This window comes from Myiozetetes cayanensis, unplaced genomic scaffold, assembly GCF_022539395.1.
Source record: "Myiozetetes cayanensis isolate MyiCay16 unplaced genomic scaffold, myiCay2020 scf10, whole genome shotgun sequence".
Taxonomy (NCBI): Eukaryota; Metazoa; Chordata; class Aves; order Passeriformes; family Tyrannidae; genus Myiozetetes; species Myiozetetes cayanensis.
The window spans coordinates 14,102,884-14,116,266 of record NW_026086605.1 but is presented as its reverse complement, the minus strand read 5'-3'; the positions used below and the strand labels follow the sequence as shown (position 1 = coordinate 14,116,266).

At 60.0% G+C, this 13,383-nt stretch overlaps 1 protein-coding gene across 3 annotated transcripts; it reads left to right on the top strand.

Moving 5' to 3' along the window:
• The first annotated feature begins 2,334 nt into the window (after positions 1–2,334).
• On the top strand, positions 2,335–13,219 carry LOC126651102 (prominin-1-A-like). Of its 3 annotated transcripts, none has more exons than XM_050336651.1 (26): positions 2,335–2,788; positions 2,979–3,342; positions 4,549–4,604; positions 4,836–5,041; positions 5,488–5,608; positions 5,767–5,830; positions 6,229–6,318; positions 6,576–6,766; positions 6,855–6,929; positions 7,223–7,286; positions 7,533–7,692; positions 7,944–8,096; positions 8,581–8,704; positions 8,861–8,952; positions 9,024–9,107; positions 9,178–9,262; positions 9,368–9,511; positions 9,757–9,828; positions 10,032–10,121; positions 10,247–10,300; positions 10,664–10,744; positions 11,061–11,129; positions 11,223–11,312; positions 11,573–11,685; positions 12,614–12,631; positions 13,035–13,219. In XM_050336651.1, exons 1-26 carry the CDS (start codon positions 2,606–2,608, stop codon positions 13,084–13,086), a joined length of 2,895 nt encoding a protein of 964 aa, XP_050192608.1. In that variant the 5' UTR covers positions 2,335–2,605; the 3' UTR covers positions 13,087–13,219. The 3 variants fall into 3 exon arrangements, with proteins under 3 accessions (XP_050192608.1, XP_050192618.1, XP_050192628.1); XM_050336671.1 differs by having other exon boundaries at positions 2,663–2,951; positions 3,192–3,342; XM_050336661.1 differs by lacking the exon at positions 9,024–9,107.
• Positions 13,220–13,383: the final 164 nt, after the last annotated feature.

Genomic DNA, 13,383 nt, shown 5'->3' with positions numbered 1-13,383 from the left:
GGCTGTCCTGAGCATTTATTTCTGAGCGTGGAACCAGGCCACTATGGGCAAGGCAGAGAGGGCAGAACCTCATGTCTCTGGTGCCCTGGCAGGGGGTGCATGCACAGGGCTTGCTGCTCCCGGGATGATGCTGGCTCTCTTCAGGCTGCTGGTTCCCAGCCAGACCATGGCCAGCTCCCTGCCACACCATGGAAAGCAGAAATCTCAGCAAGCACAAGGTACAGGGCAACTGGGAAATGGCTCTGTCCCCAAGCCAGAGCAAACAAGCAGCTCAGGGCCTGTCTGAACATCAAGATGATAGGCGTATTCCCTGGGGAGCAGTGGGGGCAGTGCAGTCCTGCTGTGGGAACGGGGCAGCAGCAGCTGAGCAGCGTGGAGGTGTTCTGGGGGGGCAAAGAAGGGACATGGGACCCCCAGAGTGCCAGCCTGCACAGGTACTAGCCCAGTCTCCTTCCAGAAGCTGGGGTGCCCTGTGCCAGCACTAGAGGCAAGATGCAGGCCACCAGTTCCCCCAGACCAGGGCAGATAGCTGACCCCAGAGATGGCGTCTTGCCATCCCCGCTGGGTGAGATGTCTGGGAGTAGCTGGGTCCAGTCCCCAGTCATGTGGACACAGTAGGCTTAAACTGTGGCTGCCTCATCCAATGCACACACCCCACTCTGGCCAAACGTGTAGGGTGAGGAGCCTGTGGCTGTGATTAGTGGTGGGATGAGGGCAGATCTGGGAGTAATGGGTAGGGAAAAAAGGGATGTGGGGGAAAACAGGCTCTTAAAACAGGGCTGATGCAGTGGAGGGTGAGGGCAGGATGGGCCTGTGTCCTCAGAGCAGGGTCTGGGCTTGGATTTACATCTGCGGTGAGGGGATACTACCTTGCCACCCTTACCTTGAGGGACTGAGGTCAGCGGGGCTGCAGAGCACAAGTGCTGTAGTGGGAGCTCGTGGCTGGGCAGGTGGGTGCAGGGTGGCCCCAATGAGCCCATGGTGTGGTGGCATCCAGAGTTGAGATTGTCAACACCCTTGCTCCTGATGTGCACTGAGCTCTGGCAGCCTCAGTGGGATGCCCTGGGCTGGAAGGGACTGATGTTCTGCAGAAGCAGTTCCTGCCATCCGTGAAGGATCCTGCAGATCCAGCCTGGTGGGATGCTGCACATGCACCCGGGAGCTGGTGGAGGGCCCCAAGGAAGCACTTCAGGATTGAGGTCTGAGCTGGAAAGCCCAAGACTACCTGTGAAGCCCCCAAACCTCCCTCTCACATCAGACCCTGTGACAAACTTCCTGCTTTTTAGCTTTTTTGGCAGGATACATCTGTGTCCTCTGCTGCCCTGCCCATGCCAGTACTGAGCCAGAGGATTCCAGATGGTACCCCAGCACCTGGCATAGGCCAGACCAGGAAGAAACTCTGAAGCAGGGCTGCCCTCCTCCCAGTGCCACTTTTGCCCCAGGTCACGAAGTGCAGTGATGCCTGCTCGTGCCAAGTTAAGCAGTAACTGGGAGATGACAGCGAGCAAGCCATGGGCGCTGGAGGGACCGGGAAACCGACTATGCAAAGGACATTAGGGCACAGTTCACCCTGACTCCCCGTTGGTGCCCGTCCAAAAGCTCATGGTGCCCCACACAGGGACACGGGGCAGGGGCCAAAGACCATGCTGGGGGCTCCAGCTGATCGGGGGCGGGAGGTGAGGGTGCAGGCACAGCTGAGGGATGGCATAGGGAAAAGCTGGGCAGCAGGGGGAGCAGCTCTGGTCAAGGAGGCTGTGGCAGGGTGGGCTGCCAGAGGGCCCAGCACTGGGCCTGATAGTGTGAGGTGAGGGCTGAGCCTCTTGGGCAAGGAGGGAGCATCACCTGGGCACGGCCATAGGGTCTGAGGGCAGCGGGCTCTCCCACATGGGACAAGACAGGGACGGGGGTCTCCCGGGCAGATGCAGGATGTCAGGGTGGGATGGGGCCAGGAGCAGGGTGCAGGAGGGGTGCCAAGGTGCTGCGCGACGGGGCGGGGCGGGGGGCCCCTTCCCGGCAGAGGAGGGGGGCCCGAGGCGGCTGCACGCCCCGGACAGACCCCGGGGGGCCGGGGCGGAAGGGGCGGCTCTGTCCAGCCCTGTTCGCCCTTGCCGGAGCCGCGCCGCGCTCGGCGCGGAACTGTGCCGAGCTGTACCGAGCCGGGGACCTCCGCCCGCCGCCGCCCGCCGGGACGCGACCTCCGGGGCACCTGCCCCGCGCCCGCCTGGTGCGTCCGCGGCACAACCGGGAGCGACCCCCGACCCCTCCCCGCTCCTGCCCCCCGGCTGCGGCTCCCGGAGTCCCGGCGGCGGAGTGGAGGTTGAGGACCACGGGGCGGGGGTAGAGTCACGAGTGGCCCCCGAGGCGTGGGAAGGCTGTGCGGGGAGCGTGGACGGAGCCGGGCAGGCGCCCAGCCTTGGAGGAAGAATCCCGTCAGAAGGCCCCCGAGACTTCTCTCCCGCTTGGGGGGACCGGGACGCGTGTGGAAAACGCTGGGTTTGCCGCAGTGCCCGGTTTCGGAAGGTTTTTAGTTGCAAAACCTGGTTCTGTGGCTAGAGCTGGTTTGTGCCGAAACTGTGGCCGACTTAATGCATCCCATCCCGAAAGGATGCAGGCGGTGTGGGGATGGATCACCCCGGGCCACCTAGCTCCTGGGTCGGGGCAAGAGGAAACCAGCAGGAGCACGGGAGCTCAGCAGAGTGAGGAGACAGGCTCTCTCCGGTGCCTGGGTCGGGACACGTCGGTGGTGACCCGCTACGGAGAGGCGCCCGAGGTGGCCGGGTGCCAAGAGGTATAGGGGACAGGGTGGGGCGATCCCGGCATAGCCGCCTTTCCCGGCAAACACCTTGTCAGCAATCACCGCTGAAACTTAAACAAACCGCGAATCTGGGCGCTGGCACTGTGTGGCTGGGCCCTGCAGAAGCTGTGGACGCGCAGGGTTGCCAGAGGACAGGGTGAGTGCTCTGCTTCATCCCTCACAGCCCCCCTGGTCCCTCGTGGGCACCTCCTGCCTGTCTTCCCACCCCTCTGTTCCCAGGACTCCCCATCCCTATTTGGTGCTCTCCCGCAGCTTGTTCCTTCCGGGCAGGAGCCGGCAGGTGCCTGATTTTTCTCTCTGTATTTCCTGGTCGGAGGCAGGGCAAGCTGCGTGGTCCTGTGCCCCGACAACGCTGACAGCTGCTCTCTGTGCCCAGGTTTCCACCGGAGCTGCTGCGATGGAGCTGGGGAACATCTCACAGCCTGCCTACGGCCCTGGCCTTGAGGCACCGGGGAGCAACACACCGGGGCTGGTGGCAATGGCACACGGCTTCCTGAGGCTGGTGCAACCCAATCCCCTGCCTGTAGGTGGGTGCGTGGCAGCGGGGGGCTGGCAAGGGGGTGGAGGGGCTGCTTTGAGCTGCCCGGTCCCATCTGAGCCTGAGCTTTCCTGCACTGGTGACTGTCCATCCAGCATTTTAACACCGGGCTACTGGGTAAGGAGGAGTATGGCTGGGGGAATCAGAGTGGGGTTCCCGAGGATTGCTATCTGTGTCCTACCCATATCCCATCACAACTGTCACCGGGGCTGTCTCAGCTGGACCCCAAGACAGGCATTGGTGGTAGTGCCACCTTGCAGACTCCTGCCCTATCCTCCCAGGTATTTTAATCCTAGGCCCCAACAAAAGTGCAGAGGAAACCCAACTCTGCCTTCAGGGTTCTTGTCTGACTTGCAGCCACTTGCTGGCCACCAAGAGCAGTGTGTTCCGGTGCCAGTGCCCGCACAGCAGCTCTGCAGGCACTCCCCGCACGCTGCCCAGCTTGCCAGAGCTTGCTCTTGCTCCTCCATATCTGAGGGGACAGGGACGTGTCGCTGGCACAGCTCTGCCCTGAAGTGGCTGCAGGTCTGCACAGATGATACCAGGACCCTGCAGCTGCTTGATACCGGTGGGGTGAGTGCTGCCCACCTGGAGGGAAATGCCACTCTGGCTGCTGGCACTTGTGCTTCCTCCTTCCCTTGGCTCAGCCCTTGCTCACTGTCAACTGGCAGGCAAAGGTGTGGCTGACAAACTCCTCAATGGCTTTGTGGCCTTGTTCATGTCACACAGATACCAGGGTACAATAAATGGCACCCTGTCTCATCATGACTTGTAATGAGTCCATGGGCCATGGGCAGGGCAAGCCCTGGGGATGAAAGAGACAGCACGTCAGGGGGACTTTGCCCCAACACTCATTCCATGTAGGCAGTGCCCTCGGGCATTTGTTGGGGGCTGGGTTGCAGGAGGACAGCCCCAGGGCAATGCCCCTGATGCCCAGTGGGGTGAGGGCCTTGTTCTGTGGAACCCTGAGAGTCTGGGGGCTGGCAGCACTTTTCCCAGATGCAAAAATGCTGTGCAGCACGTGGGCTGGGGAGGGCAGCTGGAGGGGAGAAACACGCCAGGCACGCACAGCTGGTCTGAGCCACAGGTGATGCCTGGGACCATCTCTGAGATGAGCAGGGTGTGAGGCCCACCTGGAGAGGGCCCCCCAGGGCCTAGCACCTGCTCACAGCCCTGTCTGCTTCTTATTCCCCAGAAATGATTGATTTTGGGCAGTCCCAGATGGAGTTCAACCAGGAGGATATCAAGGAGGTGAGCAGGCAGCCAGGGCAGAGGTCTGGCAGCCCCAGACCACCACAGACTGGGGGATGCTAGTAGGTGCTGCTCTGAGGCTGAGCCCTGGATGCCAGGCAGCAGCAAGGGGAGATATGCAGCCCCCTGAGGGGACGCATTCAGCCCTGTGTGGGTTTGGACAGGACCCTCAGAGCTGAGGAGTCTTCAGGGGCACCAGTGTTATGCTGCCTCTCATTCTTCTTATCCCAGCTGCTGCTCTACGAGCTGGGTTTTCTGGTCTGTGCGGCCATTGGAGTCCTCTTCATCATCTTCGTGCCGCTGGTGGGATGCTGCTTCTGCTGCTGCCGCTGCTGCGGGAACTGCGGGGGCCGCATGTACCAGAAGCAGAAGCCGGGGATGGGCTGCCGGCGCTGGGCGCTCTGGACCTCCGTCCTGCTGGTCTCCGCTTTCCTCCTGTGAGTGCTCTGGCCGGGACGCTCCGGATGGGACCCAGGGGTGGGTGGAAACGCCGGCGCTTGGCGGCCGTGCCAGGAAACTGCCATTGTTCACACGAGTAGATCCCGGCACGGCGGGACAAAGGAGAGGAAGCGGCGGCGGTGGGAAGCTGGCCCCGGGGGCTGCGCATTGGCAGGGCACAAATCTTTCCCGACAGCTTCGCCACGGGGAACTGGAGGTGCACTGGTTACTGGGCTCCCCCGTGCCTCAGTTTCCCGTGGGCCTCTTCTCTGGTCCCTTAGCAGTGTGCAGGGCACTTGCTGGGATGCACTGGAAGCGGGCGTTCACTGGCATGCTCCAGACCCTGCAGGCTGGGGTCAGTGTGGGTGGATTTGGAAGGTACTGGAGGGGGGGAGCATCAGGATTAAGTTTCCCGTGTGCTGACCCTGCCGCCCTTCCCTTGTAGGGCCGGTGGTGTCTGTGCCTTAATCAGCAACGCCCGCTTCTCCCAGGCTGTGAACAGCACCTTCCCCAATGTGAACAACACTCTGGACAACTTCCACACCTACCTGGCCTCAATTCCCCAGGTATGCCTGGTCCCCCTGCCACGGCTGGGGTGCCTGCTGGGGGGCAAGGGGCCAGGTGTGGGGAGCAGCCCAAACAGCCCCCTGGGGAAGTGCAGCAATTGGGCTGGAGTGAGGAAAGGGTCCCCACCCGCACTGACACCACATCTCTGTCCCTACAGCAAGTTGATTTTATCATTGACAACAGCGAGGTCCCGCTGGGCCATGTCAACAGCAGCCTCCAGGGTGAGTGTGTGCGGTGGGCAGGGCTGGGGGTGCTCCTGTGGTGAGCTGATCCAGGGCTGAGGGTGTTTGGGTAGTGGGTGTATTGTGTGGGTTTGCCTTGCTGCCCTATGGATGGCTTCTGACCCTGGGGGGGTCACTGGGCTGGTTCTTATGGGGGTGTCCAAAGGGATTGAGTCTGGGGGCTCCTCCAGGCTTCAGCTCTGCTCCAGCCACTGCTTTTCCCCATTCAGGCTCTTCTCTGGGAAAGGTAATGCAGGTGGTGGCAGGATAGGGGCATCCCCTCTGACCCCCACCTAAGGGATGGGTGAGGGCTGGGTTGCTGGGGGGTATCAGAGTTTTCACCAGCTTTCCTGCAAGTAGGGGTCCTGTCAGTGACACCACCTCTCCCATCTCTGCAGACATCGGGCCCAACCTGGGCACCATGATCACCTCACGCATCAGGAGCAGCACGGATGGGGCTCTGGGATCCCTCCAGAGCCTGTTGCAAGGTAGTGGTCCCACCCCTGGGAGGCTGACAGGAGACTTGGGGATACCGGGGCTGAGAGCTGGGGTAGGTGCATGTTTGGGTGAGGCTCCCAGGGCATAGGATCCATCTGGCCTCCCAGCTGCACCCTGGGGCAAGTGCTGGGACTTTGGGGGTGTCCTTATGTTGCATTTTTTTATTGGTCCCTGAGGTTCAGCTTGGTGGGAATAAGTCCCTGCCACACTGGCAGGATAAGGCCCTGAGCCCCTGCTGTCTCCCCAGGGATGGAGATGCTGGAGGCCATCTTCTACAACATCACCATCGGTCGCTCGGACCTCGAGGAGCTGCAGAGCACATTTGGGCAGCAGCTGAGCCACCTGCGGGACAAACTCAACCAGACTCTGCAGCGCTGCGGCCCCCCCTGCAACAACGTGTCCCTCAATGGCCTTGCCTTCACTGCCAACTTCAGCACGGTGAGGAGGGGCAGGGTGTGGGGTGAGGGGCCCCACAGCCCCTTCCCCATCCCCCTGCGGCCCTCTCACCCCAGGCTCTTTCCTGCAGATCCCCAGTGTGCAGCAGCAGCTGGAGGCACTGCATTATGTTTCTAGCTCCAGCATAGCGACTGATTTAGAGAAGGTAATGGGTGACCCTTAGAGACAGGCTGGGTGCTCCCAGCACTGCTGGGGCTGTGCTGACAAGGGTGGCTTGGGAAAAGCTCCTGTGGGGAGTTCATTGCTGTGACATGGAGGGAAGGGCTGGCTAGAGGTCTGCTCGCTGTCCCCACCACCCCTGTGCACTGGTGGGGTGGACTGGGTGCTCTGGGGGTCCTGGCTATCCTGTGCACTGGGATCTGGGACCAAGAGGATGTGCTGCTCAGCCCTGGGTTGAGGTCAAGGATGTGAGCTGTATGCTGTGCTCCCCTGCTGCAGGTTAACGGAACACTGAACACAATCCCGGACAAGGTGCAAGAGCAGTCCCAGGATGTGGTGGCAAGTAAGCAGGGCTTTGTGTGCAGTGTGCCAACTTCTCCTCTCCCAAGGCTCCCTCCTCAACCCACCCCTGCCTGGTGGGCTTCACCTGCTGCCAACCGGCTGCTTGCAACCCTGGCTGTCCCCAGGTGCCGTTGTGCCAATGCCATCTTTGGCCATGATTGCCCCTTTCCCATCCTCTCCTGGTCCCCGCTGCCCTGCAGGACCTGGGCAGCACCTTGCAGTGTCAACCTGTCCCTGTCCCCTGCAGAAACACAGGAGCAGCTGGCCTTCATCAGGCAGGAGATCAGAAGCTTGAAGGAACAGTTGCCTTTCCAGGATGTGGAGGAGAAAGCTGGGGCCTTTGTGGGCAATGCCATGTTGACGCTAGAGGAGTACAGGGGGCCGATCATTGCCTGGGATGGGCTCAGGTAGGTGAGGGGCAGCTGCATCCCCAGCTTTGTTGTCCCGAGAGGCTCAGGTTCCTGATCATCCAGTTGCTAGAGGTAGGAGCTTGGTGGGTGGTGGGTAGTCAGAGCTGTACCTTGCAGTCACCTGTGCCCCTTTGCTGCTGGAATGCCTGGGGCCTTTTTCCTCCCCAGGAAGGCAGCCAGTGGGCTGTTGGGTGCTGTTCAGGGTCTCAGGTCCTTCTACCTGACTCTTGCTCTTTGTCTTGTCCCAGGTTGATTGTGTGTGCCCTCCTGTGCTGCACAGTGCTGCTGGTGGTCCTCTGCAACATTTTTGGGCTGCTACTGGGGCCCCTGGGTCTGAAGGAAGACGTGCTGCCCACAAAGCGCAGTGGCCTCTCCAATGCTGGCGGGAACTTCTTCATGGCGTGAGGCTCCCTTTGTTGCTGAGGATGTGTGTGGGAGCGGTGGGTTGGGTGGGCAGGGCTGGTCTGGGAATGCTCAGGTTCCTAAATCATCATGTTACATGCAGTCCCATCATATTAATGGCCTGCCCCATGGCAACTCCCCATGCAGTGGTAAATGTGAAGGTAAAACCTGGTGCTGGTGAGAGGCGTTCCAGAGGAGCCCATTTGCCCCGTGCTGGCGGGGGCTGGCAGTGTGTGTGGTCCTGCGGCTCTGCAGGGGAGTGCTGGCTCGCAAAGCTGTGAGAAGCTATTCTGGAATCCAAGCTCCAGGTTGTACTCTGGGGGCTGAAGGCAGAATGGAGAAATGCTTGGAGGAATGAGGGTGTTCCTGGAATTGTGGGGGGCAAGGGTTGAGCAGCCCTTGGGCTCTGTGAGCTGGGGGCAATGCCAGCATCAGCACTGGGGCACGGGGCCACAGGTGCTGATGGCATTTCTGTCCCGGCAGAGGGGTCGGCTTCAGCTTCATCTTCTCCTGGCTGCTGATGCTGCTGGTGATGATCATCTTCTTGCTGGGGGGGAATGTCTACATGTTATTCTGTGAGTCCTGGCGCAACCAGCAGCTCTTTCAGGTGAGCTCCCTGTGGAGAGACACTCCTGCATGGAGACACTTCTGTCTTTGTGAGGGCTACTGGTGGAGCGGTGGCAGCACTGGTCATTTGGATGTCCTTCTGAGGTGTCCTGCCCTGCACTGTATCTAGTTTCTCCATCTCTTCCCTTGCTCTTAGCTCTTGGACACTCCCGGCCTGATCCCTGGCTTCAACCTCTCAGAGCTGCTGGGCCAGGAGGGTGACACGACAAACTTCTCAGAGATATACAGGTGAGTCCCAGCCCTGGCACTGTGTCTTTGGGGAGGGGTACAGCTGTTCAATGCCCTCAGATGCTCTCCAGGAGGGGGACAGCTTGCCCTACCTGCTGTGGCTGTGGGCGGGCACTGATGCCAGGGAAGGAGCAAGGTGTGACCTACCTGCACAGGTGAGAACATACTCCTGGGAGGGGGTAGCCTTTGCCTGCCCTGTTTTCAGCCCTTGCCCCCACCCTGCAGGCAGTGCCAGCAAGATGCTTCTCTGTGGAAAACTCTGCACTTGGACCAGAGTGTGTCCCTGGATGAGCTCTTGAATATCAGCCAGGTGAGCCTGGGGGTGCCAAGTCTGGAAGGCAGGGATGGGGGCACAGGGCTGAGGGGACAGTGAGGGGTTAGCACATGCTACATACGGCCCCCTTTGCTCTGGCAGTACACAGGAGAGATCTCCACGGCTTTTGAGGAGGTGAACATCACCCTGAGCCCCATCTCCCTGCTTGACCAGACACAGGAAGACATGCTGCTGAATGCCAGTCAGGCTGGGCAGCCCCCCAACTTCACCCTCACCTTGGAGCAGGTGGGCTGAGGGCAGCCTGGTGTTGGGATGGGGGAGTTTGGATGTGGGTTGAGGATGTCCACTGTCACCTATGCTTTGCTGCTGTGGTAATCCTACTGCAGGCTTTCATTCATGTCACTCCATTTGGTAACCAAACACATCCTCCACTCAGAAGGTCCTGGCTCCACTCTGCCCCCGAGCTGGATTACGGCTCCCCTCAGGAGCCCCATTCCCCATTCTCATGGCTTTGTCTCTGCCTTTTCCAGCTGGAGCAGAACATAACCCAGGGAAGCCTCCTGGATCTGGCCACAGAGTTGGAGCAGCTGGCAGAAAAAACGGTGAGAGACCATGGCACTCCAGGGCCATGGCCACTCTGTCCTCAAAGCCACTGGCTGCGGGGCTCCTCTATCCCTGCCTGGGTGTTGAGAGGAGGCGATGCCCTTCACCCTCGTTCAGCTCTTTTCCCAAACCAGGCCTATCAGCTGGCTATGGTGGGGCCTGGACCTTGTGCCAGGAGCGCTGCTGACTGTAGTTTCTCCAGGACATAGATGTGAAAAAGGAACTGGAAGACATAGCTCTTGAACTGAGGAATCTGGACAAGAAGATGCAGGCAAACTTCTCTGGACCACTGGTGAGCGATGCTGGGGGAGGTCCTGGGAGTACTGGCTTAGGTTTCCCTAGAGCTTGGAGCCTACTGGCACGGTCTTGTCTGAGTTGTGGGGTCCACACCTCTGACCTCCCTCTCTTGGTCCCCAGCAAAGCCTGAAGAAGAACATCCACTCAGTGCAGAGCGGGGCTGCCCAGCTTGAGGTAGGCTGCACAAGAGGACCTCCTGAGTGCACTTCAGTCCAGGGCATCCTGCAAAGCACCCTTGAGGTCCTGCAGCAGAGATGATGGGGGTCACCTGCAGTCTGAGGGGCTGGTGGCTGCTGTGGGACTCCCCAGGCACACGCTGCAGGGGCTGGTCATGGGGCAGAGGGAGGGGGCCCGTGTCATGGACCCTGCCAGGCACAGGCTCCCTTCACCTGAGGTACTCAGGCACTACCATTGTATGACTGCTCGGAACACCACAGCTCAGAGAGGCTGTGCCCCCAGGGAGCGCTGCTGTGCAGGGTAGGGCAGATGTGGGGGACCCAACTTCCATCACACTGCTGAGAGCATCTTTCACCCCAGGGACAGACAAGAACTGCGCTGGACAAAGCCAACAAAACCCAGGAGTTCCTGGAGAAGGAGACTCCTAACATCATCAAGAATGTGAGCTTGCCTTGCCCTGCTCCTGGGCCACACCGTGGGGATGTGATTGCACTCCCACACCAAGACCTCCCTCTGCGCAGGGATGCCAAGTGATGTCTGGCTTGTCCTCCCCTGTTGTCTTCCCTGGGGGTTTCCTGCACCCCTGGGTGCTCCTGCCCCTTAAGGCACCCCCTGCAAGGGGCTGGGTGGGGTGAAGCATGCAGCCCCATTGCTGCTGTGTTGAGGTGGTCTGAGAGCCCCCATCCTGACAGGGAGGGGACATGGAGCATGGAGGGCTGGTGGTGCAGCATCTCCACTCTGTGCTTGCTCCCCCCAGGAGACGTGGGCCTTCCTGGAGCAGCTGTTGCATTTTTTTGAGACCTACATCTCATGGGCCAAGAGCAGGGTGAGTTGAGACCTCGTGGTGTGGAGGGAAGGGGAGGATGGGCTGCAGGCTTTGGTGGATGCTGACATATCCTGTTCCCACCCATATGTCCAGCTGACAGAAGATGTGGCACGCTGCAAACCTGTAGCTCAGACCCTGGATAATGTGGAGGTCATTGGCTGCGACTACATCATGGACTCCGTGGTGAGTAGGGCAGTGGTGTGTGGAGTGAAATGTGTGTGTGTGGCGGCAGTGAGGTCCCCTTGTCTTCATCATGCACAGGATGAGGGATGCAGGGAAGGATGAGGGATACACAGGAAGCAGGGCTCAGCTTCTCCCTGGCAGATTGCTGTGGCTAAGAGCAAGCTGTGAGAAGGACTGGGTGGTCATTGGGGAGCTCTGAGAGAAAAAGGTATTCTCCCAGTTGCTGTCTAGTCCTAATGGCTCTCCTCCCAACACCCCAGAATGCCTTCTGGTTCAGCCTGGGCTGGTGCACGTTGTTCCTGCTGCCCAGCATCATCCTGGCTGTCAGACTCGCCAAGTTTTACCGCCGCATGGACATTGCTGATGTGTACAGGTGAGGAGCAGCCCCACCTCCTATTGCTGCACTGGGTCTGGGGTCCCCTCGTGCACTGCCAGCTGTCCCTTCATGTGCCTCATGGTAGCCTGTGGGGCTGATCCCAAAGTGACATGGGCTGCCTTGGGCCCCTCAGCCTCTGAAGATGGAGATGTTCTGGAGAAGAGCCTGGCCCTGCCTGCCCTGAACCTCCTCTTTGGCCAGATGAAAGTGCATCCAGCTCCCCTTGGAAGAAGGAGCCGGCAGGGCTGCAGCCCCAGCCTGGCTCGGGGGTCCATCACCTGCCTTGCTCTGGCACCATTTTTGTGCTGGGGTCCCCAGACAGCAGCTCAGCTTCATGCTGTGCAGAATGCAATGTGCTGTGTGGATGGTGTCTTTGCCACGAGGGTGCAGTGCTTGCTCACACACCTGTGGCCACTGGTGCCCCGGGGCTGCCCCCCAGCCCTCTGGGACCCTCTAACCAGCAGCTCCACTGCTACTCCACTGCTGACCCTTTAAGGTAGTGAGCAGTTTCCAGTTGTATTTCCAGCTCCTGAGGGCTACATTTTGGCCCTGCAGTGTGCTGGGGGCTTCCCAGTCCCGGCCTCCTACTGAGCTGGCTGGAGGCACAGGCTCAGCTGCCTGGGAAACTTGGGGGAACTGAAATTCTGGCATGGGGAGCTGTGTGTTGCTGAGCTGCTGAGTGTGGGGCCCCACTCTGCCTGCCCAGGGAAGGAGCAGGGAGGCTCTGGGGGCAGCAACATTCAGGGGGGCTGTAGGGGCCCATGCTCTGTGTTCAGATCAGGCAGCCAGGATGGAGGGGATCACAGCACCCTGAACTCTCTGTGTTCTTCTGTGACCTGGGGGAGATCTTGTCCCACCAGGAGATGCTGGGTTGTCCCAAGTCTTGCTCCACTGACACTGTCCTCTCTTTTTTTCTCCCCTGCAGGAATGAAGAATTTGAGATGTAAGCTATTTATACTGCCAGGTCCCTGTGTGGGATGGGGGGCAGATCCTGTGGTATGAAGGGGTCAGGGCACAAAGAGAGGTGGGTGAGGTAGGGAATAGGGTGAGTGCAGGCCAAGGAGGGTGCTGGTACCAGGGGATGGCTTGGACGGTGGGACCTTTGCAGTGCACACAGTTCTGGGGCTCTTTCATCACCTTCCCACACTCCTAAGTTTGAAGGTGCTGCTGCTCCCAGTCTCCCAAGCTGGTGGGTTTGGGGATGCCTGTCCCCATAGCCTCTTTCCTGTGGGACTGGGTGATAGGAGTGATGGTGCTTGGGTGATGATGCTTGGCCATCCCAATGCATCCTGGGCTGTCCCTTGCTCCCTTCTGTGGCTGGGGGTGATGTGACCTTCGTTTTACAGGCCACCTATGTTCAACTACTCCATGATCCCCAGGCCATCCACAAGGCATTAGCCCCTGCCGCCCACAGATGGAAGAAGAAATGGAAAGGCCCCCCTGACTTGAAAAATGTGACTATTTATTTTTACAGGGAGCCTGCTTCTTTCCAAGGCTGTGATTTTTGGTGTCAAACAATAAATGGGATATTTGTGTGCACTGCAGGATGTGGCTGCACTCCTCAGGTCTGGCTGTAAAGGACACAGGGGTAGGACAGGGAGGGTTCCCTACTGCTGGCCCAAGCTGGGGCTGTGCCTGGGACCAGAGGGCTCTTTCTGGAGTTCCCAAGCATGCTCTGCCTACAGCCAGCCCATG

What these genes read in the sequence shown, in the direction of transcription:
- LOC126651102 (XM_050336651.1), top strand. Translation starts at nt 2,606, where the DNA reads ATGCAGGCGGTGTGGGGATGGATCACCCCGGGCCACCTAGCTCCTGGG. An exon ending in CTGGTCTCCGCTTTCCTCCT is followed by an intron (nt 5,042 to 5,487) that starts GTGAGTGCTCTG and finishes CTTCCCTTGTAG; the next exon opens with GGCCGGTGGTGTCTGTGCCT. An exon ending in TCTCATGGGCCAAGAGCAGG is followed by an intron (nt 11,130 to 11,222) that starts GTGAGTTGAGAC and finishes CCATATGTCCAG; the next exon opens with CTGACAGAAGATGTGGCACG.